Source organism: Triturus cristatus, chromosome 4_1 (genome assembly GCF_964204655.1).
Source record: "Triturus cristatus chromosome 4_1, aTriCri1.1, whole genome shotgun sequence".
Taxonomy (NCBI): domain Eukaryota; kingdom Metazoa; phylum Chordata; class Amphibia; order Caudata; family Salamandridae; genus Triturus; species Triturus cristatus.
This window is the reverse complement of record NC_140585.1, coordinates 1,200,889,613-1,200,909,900: the sequence shown is the minus strand read 5'-3', so window position 1 is coordinate 1,200,909,900 and position 20,288 is coordinate 1,200,889,613. Positions and strand designations below refer to the sequence as shown.

General features: G+C 41.9%; 1 protein-coding gene across 1 annotated transcript in view; it reads left to right on the top strand.

Annotated features, from left to right (window-relative positions):
• LOC146856380 (retinol dehydrogenase 7-like) overlaps positions 1-16,526 on the top strand; it is a 54,818-nt gene extending 38,292 nt beyond the window's left edge. The window contains exons 2-5 of the mRNA XM_085654498.1: positions 3,223-3,626; positions 6,894-7,152; positions 10,354-10,517; positions 12,768-16,526. Of these exons, the coding sequence (XP_085510624.1) occupies positions 3,311-3,626; positions 6,894-7,152; positions 10,354-10,517; positions 12,768-12,982 (954 nt within the window). The 5' untranslated portion in view covers positions 3,223-3,310 and the 3' untranslated portion in view covers positions 12,983-16,526. The remainder of the gene's footprint in view (positions 1-3,222; positions 3,627-6,893; positions 7,153-10,353; positions 10,518-12,767) is intronic.
• The last annotated feature ends 3,762 nt before the right edge of the window (positions 16,527-20,288 follow it).

The following is a 20,288-nucleotide window of genomic DNA, read 5'->3' as shown; positions in this document are numbered from 1 at the left end:
ACACCCACTGGAGGGTAATGATTAAGGCTACAGAACCACAAAGACCAACATGCATTGTTTCACCTGTGACGCCCATTAGAGGGTAAATAAAGGCAGCTGGGAAAGAAATCCGCATCTGTAGTAATTGGATGCTGCAAACTGAGCCTGTGATCAAGGACCGTGGCGGTCCGAAACGCGTTAGGCAAATGAAAATATAGCTAATGTTTTTGCCGGTTTGCCAACAATACTGTACCTGCTAAGAAGTGCGGCTTCGACAAAGGACACAAATATGTATATATAAATAAATCCAATTCAGCCCCACGTCTATAGTACACCAGCATATTTATAAGAAAGACAAATAATACTTATATTTTGTACGATTTGAAGGAACTCTAAAAAACATTTCAGCCAGATGCCTCATGGACACCACACATAGGACATGGGTTTCTCAAACACACACAAATACCTCCATACAGAGACACGCACGCATCACCCTCTTCAGTCTCCAGTAAACCTAGGCAGAGTTCGGGGAGTTCTGCTATGCGGAGCACCACGAAGTGACCAAAAAGCTCTGCAAAGCGGAGTTCCGCAAGCGACAGAGTGCGCTTGGTCATGCCTGTTCGCATTGATTTTCAACGCCGGGTTTTTGTCCTGCACTGGAAAATCAAAATGAATGGCACCATGCGCTGTGCAAGAAAGCACTTATTCTTTCTGCCGCTCGAGTAAATTTTCTACTCGAGCTGCAACTTTCTCAATGCGAACAGGTTACTCAATGTGAGTGGTTGTGATTTCGACCGCCCGCGGTGAGAAATCTCGCCGGGAAATGAGTTTGTCTCACTCGCGCTCACCAATTTGACTTTGGGGAGCGTGAACGAGGAAAAATCTTGCCAGGAGGTGGATTTTCCTCACTCGCGCTTGCCAATTTGACATGTGGGAGTGCGAGTGAGGAACAAAACTCTGCTCCACTATGCGAAGCTGAGTTTTTCGGAACTCCGTATGCTCCGCGGAGGACGGAAAACTCCACAAACTGAGTGGAGTTGACCATCCAGGCTTAGTTCCAGATTCCCAACATCTCATATCAGCCTTTCTCAGGCCATGCCCAGCAGGAGGTGAATATTTTGGTGACCTGCGCTTTAAATGCTAAAGCATGATCAATTATCAATTCCTGATTTCTCACAGTACAATATGGAGGAAGACATTGCCCCAGTGCATCTGGATGTCTACTATGGAGGTGTCCAGTGTCCTAGTGCATCTAGAGGTCTGCACAGTATTGCACCGGCATATCATGAAGGGGGCCCTAGGCACACAAGTTACTCCAAACTCTTTATATTTACATAGCTTAGTGTCCTCCTGCAAAAATTGTGCTTCTCCTGTTAAGTAGCCTTTCCATGGGTCAAGCGATTGTTAGAATGTGTAACTCTTTCTCAGACATTGGTGATTTCTCCAGGCCATATTCCAGTCCTTATTTATTTTGCCCACAGTATCAATCCAGGCACGGAATAACCATATTGAAATCCATTTAGGTCAGTGCTAATTTTAGTAAGTAAATAAACAGCATGCCCAAAGGTGAGCCCAAAAGCCGTCAGCCTGTGCTATTGAAGGTCGAGGTGCCGCATACCAAGGCTGCCTTGGCCTGATTTCACCTTGTGCCTCTTTGATGCAACGCCAAGTATTCGTTAACTTTTTATCACTCTTGCAGGTTCTTTTCATCACTTCTCTATCTTTTTCAATGTTTTTCTGTCTTTCCATTCTTCTTTCTTTCTCCCATTTGTGTTTTTCTCACTCTAGCTCTAGGGCTGTTCAGGTAAAATAAGTGCCGGTCCCCAAAAATGAGTGCTGGTGTCCACCCGTAGGTACTAGCGCAAATTGAGCACTGTCCACGGGCCTGCCCCAATAGGAACGGGCCAGCCCAAACTGCCAGGCCTCCCTCCCCTCTGACTGGTAACCACACCAGTTTCAGCTCCATTGAGCCCAGTGTTGACTGTGCTATGCTGTATGGAACACTGCCATGCTTGAATGCCATGTGCTGCTTTCAGCAGTATCTGCTGGCACTCCTGCGTCCTCCCATGATGCTCTCTTTGTGTTAACTGTATAGGCCCCTTTAATGGTACATTATTGCCTTTATTCCTCTCATTCGTACCATGCCTCTTTCCTGTTAGTTTCGGCTCCAAGGACAAAACACCCGAAATAACCCCTTCTTTGTTGCCTGACCAACTGTGTCTCAGTGGAGCCAGAGGCTAGTCTGAGACCGCCAAGGACCATGGTGGCCAGTGTGAATGGGACCTGCGATGCAGACCAGCCTCTTCCTCAGGCGAGATCAGTCTCGCTGGACTCCCCCTGCTCGCAGCAGCTCTGGCACAGTCCCTTCTGAGAGACAGCCGAGAAGATACTCCCTCACAAGCGCTCCACCGATTGCAGCTCGTCCGTCCCTCCCTGCTGCTGCCAAGTACTGCGCCTTCCTGCCCAGCGCCTAGAACCTTCTTCTAATGCAGCGGCAGGGCCCCGAAGCTAGGCTGACAACTAGCACCTCTGGCCTACGCCCCCACTTGAAACCCTTAAAAATGCAGCGAGGAGGATGCCCTGTTAAGCGGAGTTGTGAGTCCGCAGTTTGGTGTCACTCTGCCAGTGTGGCACTGTTTGACACCCACCGCTGTACAGTTCTGTGTCTGCATGTGTGTGTAGCTTGCACTGCTGATCTCCATGTGATACCTCCTCTGTGTGTTTTTGTGAGTATAAAGCATGGACTGCTTATTCCCCAGGGGTGGAATGGGATGTGTGCGTGAGAGAGAGAGAGAAGCTTGCAGGGCTGCTGCCTGCACGATATCTGCTCTGTGCTTGTCTCCTAACCTCGCACTGCTTATCCTTTTGCGTTAGATGGTCTGTGTGTCCAAGAGAAGGCTGCACCCCTATGCAGCTAGCTGTCCCACGTGATTCCTTAAACACACCAAAGAGATACAAAATTTGCAACAGCGTAAGATTCACTGTGTGTGAAAAATAATACATCTGTTACTGCTACCCCATGCCACATGTGTTACCCAAGCTTTCAAGCAGCTTTACAGTATACAAGATTCAAAATCAGTGGCATGTTTGTGTAGTGTCGAAAATCCTCATTCAGGACTTATGTCCATATTTGAGTTAATAAGTATCTTCAATAAAAGTTTGTCCTGTGGGTCAGGCAAAGTTCTGATGTCAGTACATTTCCATTACATAGACTCAACATGTTCTATTTTACTTTATTCACAGGGAGTTCGAGCAGTGTTACTTACAACTTTCCTGCCCCCCGAGTGGACTCTTCTTTTCTCATTCCATAGAGGCTGGCGACTGAATTTCCATGATGTGGCTGTTTCTGGCAGCACTACTGGGCCTTTACTTTCTTTTCCGCTGGTACCGGGAGAGGCAGTTGGTACCAAACCTCCCGGGTAAATATGTCTTGATCACTGGTTGTGACTCCGGGTTTGGTAACCTGTTGGCACGGCAGCTGGACATGCGTGGAATGCAAGTTCTAGCTGCATGTCTGACAAAAACTGGAGCAGAGGAGCTGGAAGACGCCACCAGCCAGCGACTGAAGACGGTCATCATGGATGTCGCCAACAGCGAGAGTGTGGATGCAGCCGCTCAGTGGGTGAAGCAGCAAGTGGGCGAAAAAGGTACAAAGAATTGATTTCCTGTTTGTTTTTGGCCAAATTTTCACCTTTGATTTAATATTGAGGATTCATAATGCATTCTCTTTGCCATCATTTTAAGACATGGGCTCTTAGTCAGTTAAATGTACTCAGAAAAAGTACATATTTTAGGAACATTTTGACAATTAACCTTTGAATTTCACTGTTAAAGACCAATTGTTGGAGGTTTCTCCTCTTTATTTAGGATCTACCCATCACATAAGTCTCTTTTTCAAACTATAGTCCAGCAGCATTGGTCTCTCAGGTGGGACTAAGTGGAGTTTCCCTCAAACTATACCAAGTTTGGCATGTCCTTAAGGATCCATTGATTAACACAAGACTGTTAAATTTCCAACAGTATTATCAAGCACCAAAGGTTGAGTGGGCACAGAGGTCTGCTGATTCTTTTGGTAAAATAATGGTGAATTTATTGTCAATATTTTCGTTCAGAAAATTGTTTTTGCTGTTCTTACTGTGACTCATGGTTGTGCATATTTGTGCAAATTACTGCGGTGATTACCGAGGTCTTTTACATTAAAGGAGCAGAAATGTATGCTTGGAAGAACCTTAATTAGCTGTGGCTCGCAAAAGGCCATGGCTAGTGTATAATGGTTGCTGAGGAACATTCGTCCGGGGTGCACAGTGACCGCTGTGGAGAAGTAAGGGCCAAAAACTGTAGTGTGTTGTAGCATTTTATGAGACAATAAAAAGTCATGTAGTTGGACAAATAAAAATCTACTTCATATATCGTGCCTGTTTGGTAGAATGTGGGTTTTTAGAGTGTCTACGTCAGAGGAATCTGGTGTCATGCTTGAGGAATGAAGCAAAGGAGGTCTAAGAGAGATATTGTTGCATTTCCACATACTTGCCATCATGCCATTAGTAGAGAGTTGTTGGTGGTGAGTGCTTTTACTGGGCAGACTGTATCTTGATTTAATATGCGTTGTTTTCAAATAGGCAAAGTAATGCTACAGTGTTGTCTGCTTGTCAGAGTACATGAAGGAACTAGCCTGTTAATGGATGAAAGGATAACTTGCACATTAAGGACAAATAGGTCTTGTGTCACTTAAACAGTAACAGGATGTATTTCAGGTTGAATGACGTTTGTTAAACTGACTACCATAAAGCAGGGGACTGAGGTCAGAGTGAAGCTACCGGGTGTGGTTGAGAAAGAATCGTTGAAATATGGAAAAGATATGGCAATGAAAGAGGTGACAGGTAAGGTAATAATGCTGTTCCTAGCGAATCAGTGACCTGAACTCTGTAGTTAGAGTAAACACAGAAAGACAGGGCCTTGACAAAGTGGAGGAAGGTTGTAGCATTCCTGATTCTTTGAATTAATTTGAGAAGGAAAAGGCTGAGGTGCTGGCCTTGTCTTCTTAGAAGGACCACAGAAGTATTTTGGTATCACGTAACTATGAAAACGCAATAGGCAAGTAATGATGTTTATTGCCGATTAATTAAAATCATTGCAATGTACATTCATATAATACATTTTGCGCTTTCCACAATTTGATAAATATTTGGTATTTTATATTTAACTTTTTCAGGCTATGGGTGTTGTGTTTGTAGTGTATAGGGCTGAACGAAATTACCAAGCGACTTTTAAAACTGACAACATTTGCCTGTTTTTCACCTGTGGAGCAGATTTAGCGTTGCTCCGCAGGTATAAAAAAAGCTCAAAGTCAAACACAGTTATTTTTAGGAGCACTGTGATCGGCCAGGGAATCTCATTACAATAGTAATCATTGCCCGGAACCCTGAGAGTCCTGTTGAACGCATCTCACCCACAAGCACTTGTCTGCAGGGACCTCGCGCACATCTAGCGGGCAGCCACCACACACATAGGGTCTCCAGATGGGAACTTGTGTTCGTGCATTGCCGGAGGCTGAGCGGGTTAATCAATGAAATGCATTTACTATTTTGAAAGTTACATTTTCTGGCATTTAACAGTACGGGATGCCACATAAAAAATCGTTACGTGCTCTCCTCAATGTTCAATGTGCGGAACAAGAAATATTTGTGCTTTTGGGCATTGCTTCCTGCACTCCCTTTGGTTTTTCAATCCAGGACAGGCAGGAGTGGAATCCGTCCAAGTTTTGCATCATGTTACTGCGAATTGAAATAAAAAAATCGTCCAGCACTGGAAGTTTAATGTTGTTTTGTGTGTGTATGTATCTGTGTTCTCCACTGTGTCTGTTCATTAAACTAAGAGATGTGTTTTGTCTTGACGTGTATGTTTCTTCCACCTTTGAACGTGCTTATTTAGAATGCATGTATTTTAACTTATTGGTAATAGGCTGTGAGTACTCCTGTATAAAGAAGGGTATCAATACATAGAATTATGGATGGGTGGCTGTCACTAACGAGGTTGTTTTGCACTGAGGGGGTTCTAAGTTACACCAAATACATAGCATCAGTGGAGCTTGGAGTCTCTCCTTCTCCCAGTCACTTGAAACCTAGAGGTGGAAAAGCTACCGTTATTGGCATCCACAATTTTATGTTTGTATGGGCGCCCAAAACTCATTCATACGTAGCTAATCCTAGGGATTTGTAGGATACGTTGAGTAATAGAGGAGTCGGGGGAAACCATGTAAACCAAGGCCTTGCCTCCTTCAGTCCTGTTTCCCCAAATATACTTAAAAAACGTTTACATTGTGTCCTTCTGCCTACCTTTACCACACTTGAAAGAGCCTTCTCTCTCCCAAATACACACAGAACATGTCCGGTGTCTTGGCACCCTCGTACACCGCGCAGGGGTTCTTCCTTTCTCACTGTTCCTAATTTCAGAAAAATATAGCACGTGGGTGGAGGGGGAATGGATAATTTTGGGCCCAATTGCTCTTGTGATTTGTTATTCTACACCGCACAGACTTGCGTGGCTGCCATCGTGATAAATTAACTAACAATGTAATAAATGACATTAATTAACACTGGTAATTACCTTACTAAAGGTTTAAGTTTATATTAAATTATGCCAACTTAGTGCAATTCCAAAGTTTTTCTTAATTGCAAAATCATACAAAGATTTGAGATTTCCTGACACCTTGGTCCCAAAAAGGCCAGATAGACTACTATAAAGTAAGACCTTTAGTTTGCATGAGCCTCATTGACTTACTGAGATGCAATCTTATTGGGAAAACTCTGTTGACCTTAAAAAAGACACCATCCTTTTAGGAAAAGGCCACCTCACCTGTAGGCCTGCCTATTCTTGATTTTCTTGTTTATAATCCGTGTCTTCCTTCTTTGCAGGTCTCTGGGGCTTAGTAAATAACGCCGGCATTGCCCAGCCTACTGCACCTAATGGGTGGCTGAAGAAGGAGGACTACGCACGGGTTCTGAATGTCAACCTGCTGGGGACTATCGACGTGACCCTGAAACTGCTGCCTCTGCTGAGGAAGGCCCAGGGACGTATTGTCAATGTTGCAAGCATCATGGGGCGAGTCTCCTGCTCTGGAGGAGGCTACAGCATCTCCAAGTTTGGTGTGGAGGCGTTCTCTGACAGCCTCAGGTGAGCAAATGCTCATGATCATGGCTCTCACTTTTCCTTTTGAGAGGGCCTAGTCTGATGCAAGAAGCACCGGAATCTAGAAATTTGTGGAGTGTTGACAACTTTTTAAACCAGTTGTAGGACAGTGTGGTTTAGTGACGACGTAGTTTATTGTGGTACTAAGACAACTTTAATTGTATCTGTTCCATTTGCCCAATTTTGTGCTCATTGTTAAATCGCTCGCGCTCAGTTACCTTCACTGCTAAAATTGGGAGCCCACAGAAACAGACTCGATAAAAGCCTTAATCACTGTGTATCCTAACTAGACAATTACAAACTGGAGAAGATATGTGAGAAATGATTTCGTCAAAAGCTGTGAACACCTGACAGTGGAAATAAAACTATTAACCAGTAGTTTGCTGAGTATGTCACATGTTTTGGATACCATAGCACATTACAATTAATTAAATGCAATCAATTTATAATGATGTTGAGGGGATGAAGAGTTGTTTGGATGAATCCAGTTCAGGTTGACCAAGTTCAGGATATAGTGGCCCTGGCAGCGAGCTTCACAAGAGGGAGGAACTGAGAGTGGAAGCGGTAGAGTGAAATTTAGGTATTCTGGCTTTAGTGAGAAGGTAAGCGAAAGCATCAACTATGGCTCAGGGAGCTTGCAGATCCGATCTCCAGCACACATAGTTAAGCTAGCCTATAGGGATGTCTTTCAAATATCCAACAGTCTGTTGCGATGGCCAGCCTACATAAGCAACACGTCTTGGACCATGATTGACACTCTGAGATCCAACAAAGTAAAGGCAATATGGGTTTCTAGAGATTTAGCTCACAAACACACTCCTTACTGAAATTAAAAAGATAAACCATGTTCCTGTGGTCTAAGACATATTCAATGCCACAGACTGCATATCCTTAAGACCAATCAATGAAAGAGATGAAAGAGAGGCACATCTATACTTAAAAATCTAGAAAGGTACAGACAACATAGGGGAGTTGTTCAATCATCCTTGCTACAGAATGCAATAAAACAGGCCAAAGTATTAGAAAACCTCATAAGCTGGTGAAAGTAAATTTTGGGGCAGGGGGTGGGGAAGAGAGATATTTTCCAAAAAGGGTGGCATGGAGCTAATCAGTTTGATATTCATAGACATTCTGGGAAGACTCGTCACGCGAGTCAATAATCTTGTAGGCGGTCTTGCGCTAAAAAAGGGACTCATGACTCCTTGCCTAAGAAGACAGGTCACCTTCAGTGGTCATCTTTGTTAGGTTTCCCCGCATCCCTCTGCCCTTGTCTGCTGCATAGGCTACAACTCTTACAAATCCGATTGGCTGAAAGGGAATCAGTTTTGCACTCAGACATGAAAAACCAAAGACAAAAGGATGCCAACCTGTATATCAACTACCTTTTGATCTCTTTTTTTGTCATGGAAGTAATATACATCCAATCCATGGAATCAAGCTGACTTGAAATGGAATGACTTTCTACTTGGTGAGGATGGAATATTACCATTTCCTGTCCAGCAATGTTATCTAAAAGCCAGGTGATGGGTCAGTAGGCGTATCTCAACCCAAACGTTTGTGGAACTAAAAGAGAACAGTAGGGAGAAGTGACAATTCTAAGGAGAGTCACTCTTAGAAATCCAATGCCGAATGAGCAGGCTGCCTGACGAGAACTAGTCTGATATGTAAACACAATAGATTATGCTCCTTACTCACGGAGATTTCCCCTCAAACAAACAGGATGCCAAACCATGAATATGATATTAGCGAAGCGAAAAAATAAGATTCTACACACTCTCTTAATAATCATCTGCTAAAATATAGTAGTACTTGAGCTATGCTACAGCCATTCAGCCTCTCCTGTCTGAGAGTAACTGAAGATCAATTTCCCCAGTGTAGGTCTTCAACACTGTCACACCTGAGGACGGCGTCTGTTTTGCTACTGCTACACACAAGACATGCTTAGATGGATTCTATTTTTGTAGTAAACAAATGTTGCAGACTCTCTTACCAGTGTAGGGGTGGCGTTGGAGGCAGGTATCAGTGGAGAAGAAGGTAGACTAATTGTATAAGGTGCTTTCGGTGGAAAAGGCTGCATATCAGCTACGGGCGATACTCACAGTTAGGCAGAGCCAGTGCGCCACACATTGATTTGTGTGCCCTCCATATACAATATCTAAGTGACCACTGTAGACTAAGGTGTTCAACAAGCAGCTAGTGAAGCAGTCACTTCTGGAATAAAGAGAGCAACAACCAAGTCTGTGGCTAACCGTCCATGTCTATGGCTAACCGTTGTGGTTTATAATATGGAGATAGATTGTTGATGCTACATAAAAAGTGTAAAAGGGGAGCATTAAAACATAGTTTAATTGGTAAAGCAATTTTAGAAACCTATGACTAAGATAGGTCCTTTGAGTTTGATGTTCTAACTGAATAATGATTTCCTTCTCTTGCTGTATGAGTAGTATGTCTTCAGGGTGTGTGGGGGGTGGGTTGTGGTTGTATAGTTTGAATCTTTCCTTTGCATATCCTAGCATAGACGGTTAGGTGGAATATAAAAACATTTATTAATGTTATAATGAGCTTCACAATCTCATGTAAATTAAGTCTGTATGTTTTTTGGAACTACGAACATTGCCAATTTGGTGTTGAAATAGTTCAGACATGGTATTTGTTTAATGACAGAGATATTTCCTCATGTTCTTTTCGAGATATATCATGAATTGTACTCGTAAATACAATAAAAATCTGACTAGTCTCAGGCAGACATTTGAATTGAGAACATTATCTGATTTGAGTTTCTGCTGCCAGTGGTGGGCATGAAGATAGACAAGATATTAGGAGAAAATGATCCATTGAATGAACAGTGCGCACTCTCCAACAGTAGACATAAGGCAGTTCTGTAGTACCGAAAGAGAACTTCCCTAAAACTACTCAAAAACACTAGAGCACTTGCTGGAAGCTGGGAAGGAGGACTCCAAACCATTGGCTCGAGTATAATCCATGACACTATAGAAGCAGGCATCAAATACCAAATGTAGACGAGTTCTGTGTGGAACACATCTACCTCTGATTCCAGTATTCTTTGGACTATTACTTGCACATATCACCATTACACATTGGAATGCGTAATTATACACTATTACTCCCAAGAGCACAGATGGTGAGTATGAGATTTAATCACTGAACCCTTGTTCCGTTCTTCAGGAGAGAGCTCCGTTCATTTGGTGTGAGAGTCTGCATCATCGAACCTGGTCATTTCAGAACCCCCATCATGAACCCTGAGTCTGTCGTCAAGAACCTCCAGTGGGTCTGGAGCCGCGTGCCTGAGGAGGTTAAGAAGACTTATGGAGAGCACTACCTCAATGCCTGTGAGTGACCAGTGGGCTTTTTTATGGAGTGTGATCCTTTAGCTTGCATGTTAAAATGAATGTGACCTCTTTGAATGCACTATGTGGGATTTATGAGTTCAACATTTGCACATGATGCTGACGTTCAACTCAGAGGATGCACCGGGAGCCTATGAGCTCTTTGGGGTTATGAGAGAGTAGCTATGTACCAGGTCTACCCCAGGTGCATGATAGGGGAATTGTGAGCTCTTTGGGTGTATTAAAAGGTGATCTAAGCTCCTTGGGTGCACAATAGTGTGAATGTGAGCTCTCAGTGTGCACAAGATGGCAAATGTCAGATCTTTAGGTGCATAAAATGTAATATGATCTGCTCTTCAGGTGACGGTGATGTCTTGGAATGCACAAGAAGGGCAAATATATGCATTACTGATTCATGAGAATGTGAAAGCCAATTGGGCAAAATACATTAATTGTGGTTTTCCTGTGCATGAAAGCAATTGTGGGCTCAGGGTGCACTGGAGGGCCACTTGGTGCTCTTGGTGTGCACAGATGAGTGACATTTAAGATATTTATGTTCTCAAAAAGTTGACTGTGAATTATTTGGGCACATGCAACTGTGAATGTAAACTCTGTGGATGCAGTAATGGGTGAATACGTGCTCTTGGGTACAATGAGGTGGTCATTACAACTTCGTCTGATACACAATGTCTAAGTTAGGAATTTTTTAGGTCTTTGAGATGATGTATGTGCCCTCTTTGGCTGCATAAGAGGGTGAACACAGTCACTTCAGGCACACAAGAGGATAGATTGTAAGTCTTTTGCTACATAAGCTAATGTGAGCTCTGTGTATATATTACTGTAACGAAGAGCTCTTAGAAAGAGAAGGCAATGAGTACTTATAGGGTGCATGATGGTGAGAATGTGAGACCCAAAGTGGCAGTGCGGAATAAGTCTGATCTACAGGTGCATAAGATTGACTGTGCACGCTTAAAGTGCACAAATAAGTGAATGTGGGCTCTTTGGTTGTATGAAAGGTGAATGCCAATAGTTTGGGCACCTGAGACACTGAATTCAAGCGCTTCAGATACATGTGTATGCTTCAGGCGCGTAAAAGGATTAATGTTCGCTCTTCAGGCACACAAACAGATTAATGTAAGCCCTTTGTGTGCACAAGTGTATGATTGTAAGGTCTCAGCGGACACTAAAGGGCGAATGCTAGGTCTCCCTTTAGGTTACATGAAATTGTGAACATGAGTAGGTAGGGTGCATGAAATAGTGAATGTGGGCACTTACTTGCTTTGCAAAAGACTGTTAATGAGTTGTGCGCTTGCAGTCTCACAGTTATGTTTCTTAGTGCTGCCTGCTCTCCTGATCTAGTTTGCCTGGAGCAAGCCCTCTAGTTTGTTCTAGTTAATACATCGGCGTGGCCACAAGCATCGTACTCTGCCTGCTCTCATGGTGTCTACGGAGTTTCACAATCCATAGTCCATGCACGCCCTAGTGATTCAAAGTGACCCAGGCATCAGAGGTTTCTCGCTTCCATGAGCGATAAAGGCTGACACAGGCATCAAACTGGATAATGCATGCTTACTTGATATATGATGTCTGAGACACCAAACTAAGCTTGAAGTTGTGATTCAGGCAATACACGTTGTGTGCTCCTGTCACACAGGGACACTGTCCTCAGACTACTCGATCTCCTGAAATATACAGGGTGAGAAAGGCATGGCACTTTGTATGTTCTTGTGATTCAAGATGTCAAAGTAATCAAACAGTGTTCTAGCTTAATGCGACTTGAGAGAGGCTTGAAACTGTGTATGCTACTATGATATACGATGTCACAAGTATCAAACCCCACATGTTTTTGGGATACGGAGTTGGACAGTCATCAAACTGTACATGTTCTCCCGCTATAGGATGCCACAGGACCCAAACTGCTCCTTATCTTGGAAGGATGATGATAGGTGGGCCTCAAACTGTGGGTGCTCTCCTAAGTCACTTTGTGTCAGGCATGAAACTGTGCATGCTCTGAGGATAAAGGCATACATGGAAATCACACTGCTTGTATGCTATAGGGGGAGGTGAGACACTCATCAAGGTATTATTGCTCACCAGCTGAACTGCCAATGAACATGGGTCCCCTGCACCACGGGAAAAACAGAAGCGTTGTTCGGCATTAATGCACCACACACTGTAGAGTAATCTGTTTCTTGGAACTGTAAACTAGCAATGGCGAACATAAGTGAAACTGATTTTTCTCTTCATCCACAGATTGTGAATATGCCAGGACGTCCCTCACCAGTGGCAGCCAGAACCTGCCCTTAGTGACCAACTGCATGGAGCATGGGCTGACGGCACAGCACCCGCACACTCGCTATTCTGTCGGCTGGGATGCAAAATTCTTCTACATACCACTTTCTTATTTGCCAACGGCCTTTGCAGACTTCCTGCTGACCCCTTCTGTAAAATCTATTAAGAGGAACTGACTTTGGGTCACCAGCATGGGATAGCCAAAGCCACCCTCAAATAACTAAGACTCAGCAGAGACGTTTGAGTTTGTAGAGAATTCAGGAATAGGGTGTTGCCTTCAGAAATCAGCTAGTGTCAGTCTAGCAATAGTCTGAAATGTTTCTCACCCTGCCTCATCTTTATGAACCTTCAGAAAAAGTGCTGTCCATCCATAAGCATGCGCATACTTAATCACCCCACCACTCTTCTTATTAACTTGAACACTAACATCTGGATTGTAATATTTTAAGTAAGGAAGCGTGCAACCGTTTTCGCTCCTGAGCTGCCAACTTTAAACTCTTTGTAGAGCCAATCAGAAGTTAGATGTCACATTTGCATAATGTACTTTAAACTATGTGCAAATCAGATCACAGTAAGTTGCAGGGCCAGACTAGCTGGACTTCAGTATTTATTAGGGAGGAAATGTTGTCTATGAGATAGGTTATCATTTCTGCAACCAGAAGTCATTCATTTCAATTCAAGTCTCCCTTCGTGGACACATGCTTTGAAGCTGGTCAAATTATTAGCTGCCCGTACCACTGCTTGAAATCTGGAATCAACTTGGCATGAATTAAGTGCCGGTATTTAGTGCAATATAAAAAAAGGTCAATTTACTAATGATGCCTTGAGGAAATGACCATTCTAACTCAGATATAAAGAGACGGAATTTTGCTTTATTTGATATAAATATTTGACACAGTAGTTTTCTCACTATTACTCGTCAATACAATTATACATCAATAATATTGTTGGATACTTCAAAAGGCAGTGTGTTACCAACGACAAATCGGATTGATGAAACTCATCTCTACAAATGATCGCAATAATCAGTGTTCACTAATTTGATAAATGTGACCTAAGCAGTGCTCTTCTGCATGACCACAATTTCTCATGTCTTTTTGGTTCCTTCGTTGGATGTGGTGGCTCATGATTTGCACTGCTGGTTGTAGATCAACAAAAAGATCTAAGTTACTTTCTGTACGCAATTATTGGAAAATTAAATGTGAAGATAGATATGATAACCCCAGGATAACATCGAATTATGCCACAAAACAAAAATGACACATTTTTGAATAATAACAGTAGATAACAACGTCAATAAAACCAACAAAAAGCAATAGCTGCCATCAGGCATTCATTCAAAAATTTGACATAGAGCCAGTTTGATAGGAATTACTGACTGGAAACGGCAGGTGCAGCATATGACACACACACACCGAGTGAACAACATTTAAAAACCATTAGCCATGTAACGATACAAATGACGACAGGGCCATCATAGGGAGGGACTAACAGGCCTATAAACCAATGGAAGGCAGCATTTAGTAAAGGACAAAGACACAAGCCAATGAAAAAGATGGGCCGGAGAGTGAACGTGGCTTCTCTCCCGTACTCAACTACCCCAGATCAGCCCCAGAGCAGCGCTTGTGCGCTGGCTCAGGGCTCGACGTAAAAACTGACTGGTAGCCCGCAGTACCTCTGGCTGACTGTCGGGTTAAGGTTCAGGTTACTTTCTTTAAATTGTACTGTCAAATTAAACTGATAAATGAGATAAAATGAACAAATCCTCATAAAAATTGATTCATAATAAAAACAAAAGTGCCAAATTAAGGGCAACAGAGGACAAAAGCAGTTCAATATATAAACAGAATCATCAGTGCCATATTTTTGTTGGTTTAACTGCTTTTGTAATCCTCGAGTATCATCGAAGTGCTCCTGAAGAAGTCATTCAGGGAACTAATGTAATGAGTAAATAACTGATAGTTGGTGTCAAATCAATCCATCCATTTTAGGAATTGTAAATGTTTAGCAAATATTAAAATTATCGACTTCAAATCCTTAGCTGACGTGAAAGCAAACATTTTAAAAAAATACCCAAACTCCTAATTTCCCTTTTATCAATTTATAATACTAATATTTAGAAATTAGCATTTTTAATTTTACAGATGGACTGATTCATTTAGTCACTCTTATTGTTCTTAATAATTTATCATATTTATCACGTTAGTTTTAGTTTTTCTGTCACAAGCATGGGTATACCTGATTGTCCTGAAAGGTAGGAGCTGCTGCCTTCAAGAGGGACTGACTGAGGCAACATGCTACTTGACCCAGAGGGGCACAAATCTTTTTGTCCATCCAGGAGCAAGAGCGTTGCTAACTTGCAGAGTTACTATTCCTTAAAGATTGGGCTGGGCATTCCTGAATTTAACACTGCTTTCCACACAGTCTGTGTATGAAAAAAACATAGCAATACTAGCATTTCTTAGCAGGATAGCATTATTCTAAAGAGAGGTAAAATATGCTGCAATAGCATTAGTAAGTTATGATGATAATAAAATCATGCGTGTCCTCCTCTTTAGAATCTTTGCTTAACATGCTCATCTACGAAATTAATTCAAAGACAAAACAGTCTGGAATAGATCAAACCTTTGACTCCTTCACTGTACAGACACATTGGTCCACATGCCTACCCACCATGCAGCTAAACAAAATGCATACTGTTAAACTTCACCCCAGCCACTAGTTGAGTAGAACATTCTCTAGACAATTGCCACAAGGACAGCACACATGGAAAAAGCAAAAACGTGGAAAAATAAAGCATTTCTCCTTGTTTTGCCTCTTTAAGACCATGATTTTCCTGGTCTTAATTTTGGTGCTGCCTCCTATTTACGCTGCCCTTGTGAATAGGGGCAGCGTCAAAATCAATGGATGTTGCGGTGGAACGCCCACCGCAACACCCACTGCACGCCCCTTTCACGCTAAATACAGTGTGAAAGGGTGCCTTATTCACAAGGCAGCGTTAAGCCACATTAAGTGGCTTAACACTGCCTAGTGAAAAAGGCGAGGCCCGTATCGCCATCACAACGTCACGGAAAGTGGCGTTGTGGTGGCGATAGGGGCTTGTGAATATGCCCCCTGGTGTTTTCTCTTCTGTAAGTGACTGTCAGGTTGTACCCCACCCTCCGCTGTTCTCTGCCTTTTGTAAAACACTCAGATGATTTGTAGGACAGACAATATATGATATTGCCTGTATATGGTAAAGCTGGACAATAGAAAGCTGAGGAAGAACAGTACTATACCTTCGGTCAAAAAGGGGAATAGTCCAAGGTATCCTGAGCATATACTAGTCGGGCCTGTTGTTAATACAGAGATATGCGGGTTTATTTACAAGTTCTTTTCCGTGTGAGTTTTTCGAAGCAAGAGGATGGCTAGATAAAAAGCCTCAAAAATTGTACTCATTGTTTACTGGGCTTATTAAAAGCTGTACTACAGAATGGGGTTGTAAGTTTAGGAGTGAGCATTGTGGTCAAATTGAATATATGTCGAAGCCACCTAAACAAATTACAACTATTGAAGCATTTATACTGTATATAGAATTGAATGAATGTACCGCTGTAATAATGCCACTTCAAATTGTTATCTTGTGATACAGTACAAGTGCGCTAGATAACGCTCAAAGACTAGCTATGCTTGTGTATTTTTATCTTTGAGATTAATTAAAGGATTTTCCCTTTTAACTAACCAGTCTTACCTGTATTTATTTTGCATTACTCTACCTAAACGTAGCTTTGTTCTCGTTTAGATAGAAGGCTGTTTGAGTGCATACTTCCAGTTAGCATGGACAACTAACTTCGGTAACTGCTTGTCATATTAAATTTCAAATGACATCATATAGCCTAATCACGCATGTACCAGTATCAATTTGAATGCTGTTACTCAGACATACCATACATCAAATGTAAGTAAATAATAGATTTAACATAGCCAAACCCTTCCATTTATTTAGTTTTCTGGTTGCCCATTTCAGCTAATTAAAAAAAAGTTATTTAATTTAACATTATGACATTGTTAATGGTTTGCATTAGAATTACGTTTATGGTTCCCTTGTTTATTTTAATTTAGTTTCATGTAATATACTTAATTTGAGGATAATTACATATTTAAGAATAATTCAGATTATGATTGACTGTTTAATTTCCAGTGTATTAGTGGTTCACTATTTTTGTCATTATCTTAAATTAAATTATAATCATAAATATAAAATATAAATTATAAATAGTTCACATTTTATAGTCCTCTTCAATTTAATGTAAATATTCCTATATTTAAGTACTTAATATTTGTTAAGGTTCCTATGTGAAATTTCATATACAAGTTAAAATATATAAATATGTAATACATTTAAGGACTAAAGTTCTCTACTTGTAATGCAATTTAATTTAAATTAATTTGCGACATTTGTTAGGATTTGGATTAGTATAGAAGTGTTGGGTCAAATTAATCCTAGTTTCAATGTTAGAGATAAGAGGTGAAGATAGGAAAGTAAAGCCAAGTGGAAGTATGGCCCGAGAAAGTAATGACTTATATCTCTTTTAAACACAGTACAGCTCAAAGATTCGGATTGTTTTGCATCTGTGATGACATTGCACTTTCAAACGTTTTATGACTCTTTAAATATTTGCGTTATTCATTCCGTGAATGGCCAGTTAAGTAATTCCCCTGATGCTGGCTATTGTTTGCAGAGTTGAGTGGCCTACAGGGCAATCTGGCCGTGCCAGATGGTCCAGTCTGACAGGTTAGCATGTGGGTCAGTTTTGTGGTGGAGGGGTAGATTCATGGCTTTATGTGGACTGCTGTTGTGATCATCTTTATGTAATGAGTAGGATGCTGTAGCATACAGGCGCCTGTAGGTTGCGCGAGGCACACAATGCAGCACAGAGTGGGCGTCTGACATGATATGGAAGGAGCTGCATCAGGTCTTATGCAGTGTGCAGGCAGGGCAGTTCTAATTAAAAAATACATCGAATACGACCTGGCCCACGGTAGGTGTTGCACATATACCTTCACCTACGTGCTCCTTAACATTATCCATCCTGTAGTCACGCTAAAAGCGATGCAAGTTTCAACTTGAAACAATAGCAGTGGCTGATTGGCTGTGTAAGGTGTTCATGCCGGTGGCGTGGGAGTGTCACATGTTTGGGAGGCGTACTGCAGGAACCACTGTAGAGGTTGTCCAAATGTAGAGCCCATTTTGTACTATTTAATACAAATCATTTATTTTGGTGTCCGAGTCTATTTTCTGTCCAGTTCCTGTCCAACCCAGGGTAAAATGACGGTAGAGGCCTCTGCTTGCTGGACATGGGCATAGCCTGCGCTGTTGCATGTTTAACAATGTTTGTTAATGGACATCTGTTGGAGTCATGATGTCAGCCTAGGCATAAGGTTATGTTGATAAAAGGACTAGAATTGTGCAATCACAGTGAACTTTGCAATCACAGTGACAACTTGCAGTGCCAGATCACTCTAGATGAGGTACCATGATTAAAAAGTGCCCTCTTGTGGCCATTTTCAAAATGATACTACACCCTAAAACACCTATTCTGTCTGCAGGGAATTCAAGAATTTGCTATCCTTGTAAATTTGCATTTGCCTTTGCCTAAACGAGTAGATACTTTGGAAATTGTGGAATTCCTCCATAAAAGCAGAATTCCCAGTATCAGAGCATGCGGATTGATCAGCTTTTCAACTGGTAACATTCACAGATGAACCACCCCTGTCAGTAATCTGCTGGAGCGAAACAAATACAAATTTGACTGGAAATTTAAACGAGGATTTTTCTCGGCTAACTGTTATTTCTGCTTGTGTAAGTAGACTGTTGTTTTGTTTCTTTTTTTTAACACCTGGTTTTGTGATTTTTAGTCCCGGTAGCGACAAAAGTTTCCAAATAATGTTTACTCTAGAGAGTGGGCAGAGGAGATCAACCAAGAGGTTAATCTGAGATCCACTCTAGTTCCAGGCTTTACCCCGTATAGGACGTGGCCTGACCATCACCCTCATATCAGACATCCTAAATTCGTGATACTGTGCACTTTCAATTGAAAATACAAATAGAATAAATAAAGACTCTGTAGTGTGAAAGCAGACACACCAATATGCAGCTTATTTGTTGCAAAACATATTTTACACAGTTTAAATGTTTGTAGTTCAGATTGAGAGGTAATATACACATAGTCCTGCCATAATCTCAATTATCTTAAGTCTGTAAAGATGATATTTAGGTACAAACAGGTAAAGCACCTTGCAGCAGTCCAAGCGTGAGCCAACAATTGCATGAATCATCACGAAACGAGCGTTAAATGCTAATACAGTAAAAACCTAGCCTACACGTTTTAGCTGAAAAGGCACGTAGAGGTACATTTTGCCAATTTCAGCAGAACAATTGAGACAATCCTTAAAGATGGATCCCAGATTCAGAGCGCAGGGCACTGGAGTGAAAAGATCACCCAAGGAGCAAGGCCACCATTCTTTAGACCATAAGGCAGCAGAACCTCTGAATCAAAACCTCTGTCTTCTCGGAGTTTCAATTTAAAAAAACGTTCTATTAGTCCATTATGCAACGAGACAGCCACTGCCTCGCCATTTTTAGGCCCACTAATGAATTGTAACGGTGACTAGAAGGTAAGCCACTCAACTGAGTGGTAAGCTATTAAATTTAGCATCGGGTAGACAAGCTAAATCCAGTGCAATGATCATCATTCTGGATAGGAAATTTGACCTACTGTTCCAACCCCAAAATTATACAAGACTCAAAGCAGTAATAACAGAAGATTTAAAATCATCAGCTTTAATATTAACATCACCTACAATAAGTAATTGTGAAGCGGAAAGAGCTGTCCGGCCAGTGATATTGGCCAGATCATTGCAAAACTAGTTGCAAGGTAGGAGGATTGGTAAAGGGGTGCGATAGACAACCACCTCAGTAATCAGTAATGTGTAAATTGGGGCAAAATGTAACATCATTATCTGTAAAGAAAAACAACAAAAAAAACTTTACCACGTTCTGTGAGCATTTGAGATGCTTGTGAAAATGGCTGCCACACCAGCACCTAGCTCGCACCAGTCGACATGTCAAACATGTAAAATTTGGAAGAATCATACACTGCCATAGGGATTTCAGGAACAGATGTATCATGGAGCCAGGGCTCCGTTATAAATAATAATTCATAATTAGATTCAAGGATGAGATCATGAATTTCCTCTCGGTGTATAGCCAAGGATCTGGCATTAAGAAGGCGACACTGTACATCATTGGTGAGGCAGAAGTGAACCTGGTAGCGCGTTCAGTGTTAAGTGACTTAAATGACTAAGGGCCTGATTACGATGGTGGTCGGACGAGCAGCGGACAATCGTTGTGGGATGGTAACCGCCCGACTAGTAGTCGGCTGTTCAATCCAACAAATTATGATGTGACTGCCCTGTAGGCCGTCATAAACATGGCTTTTT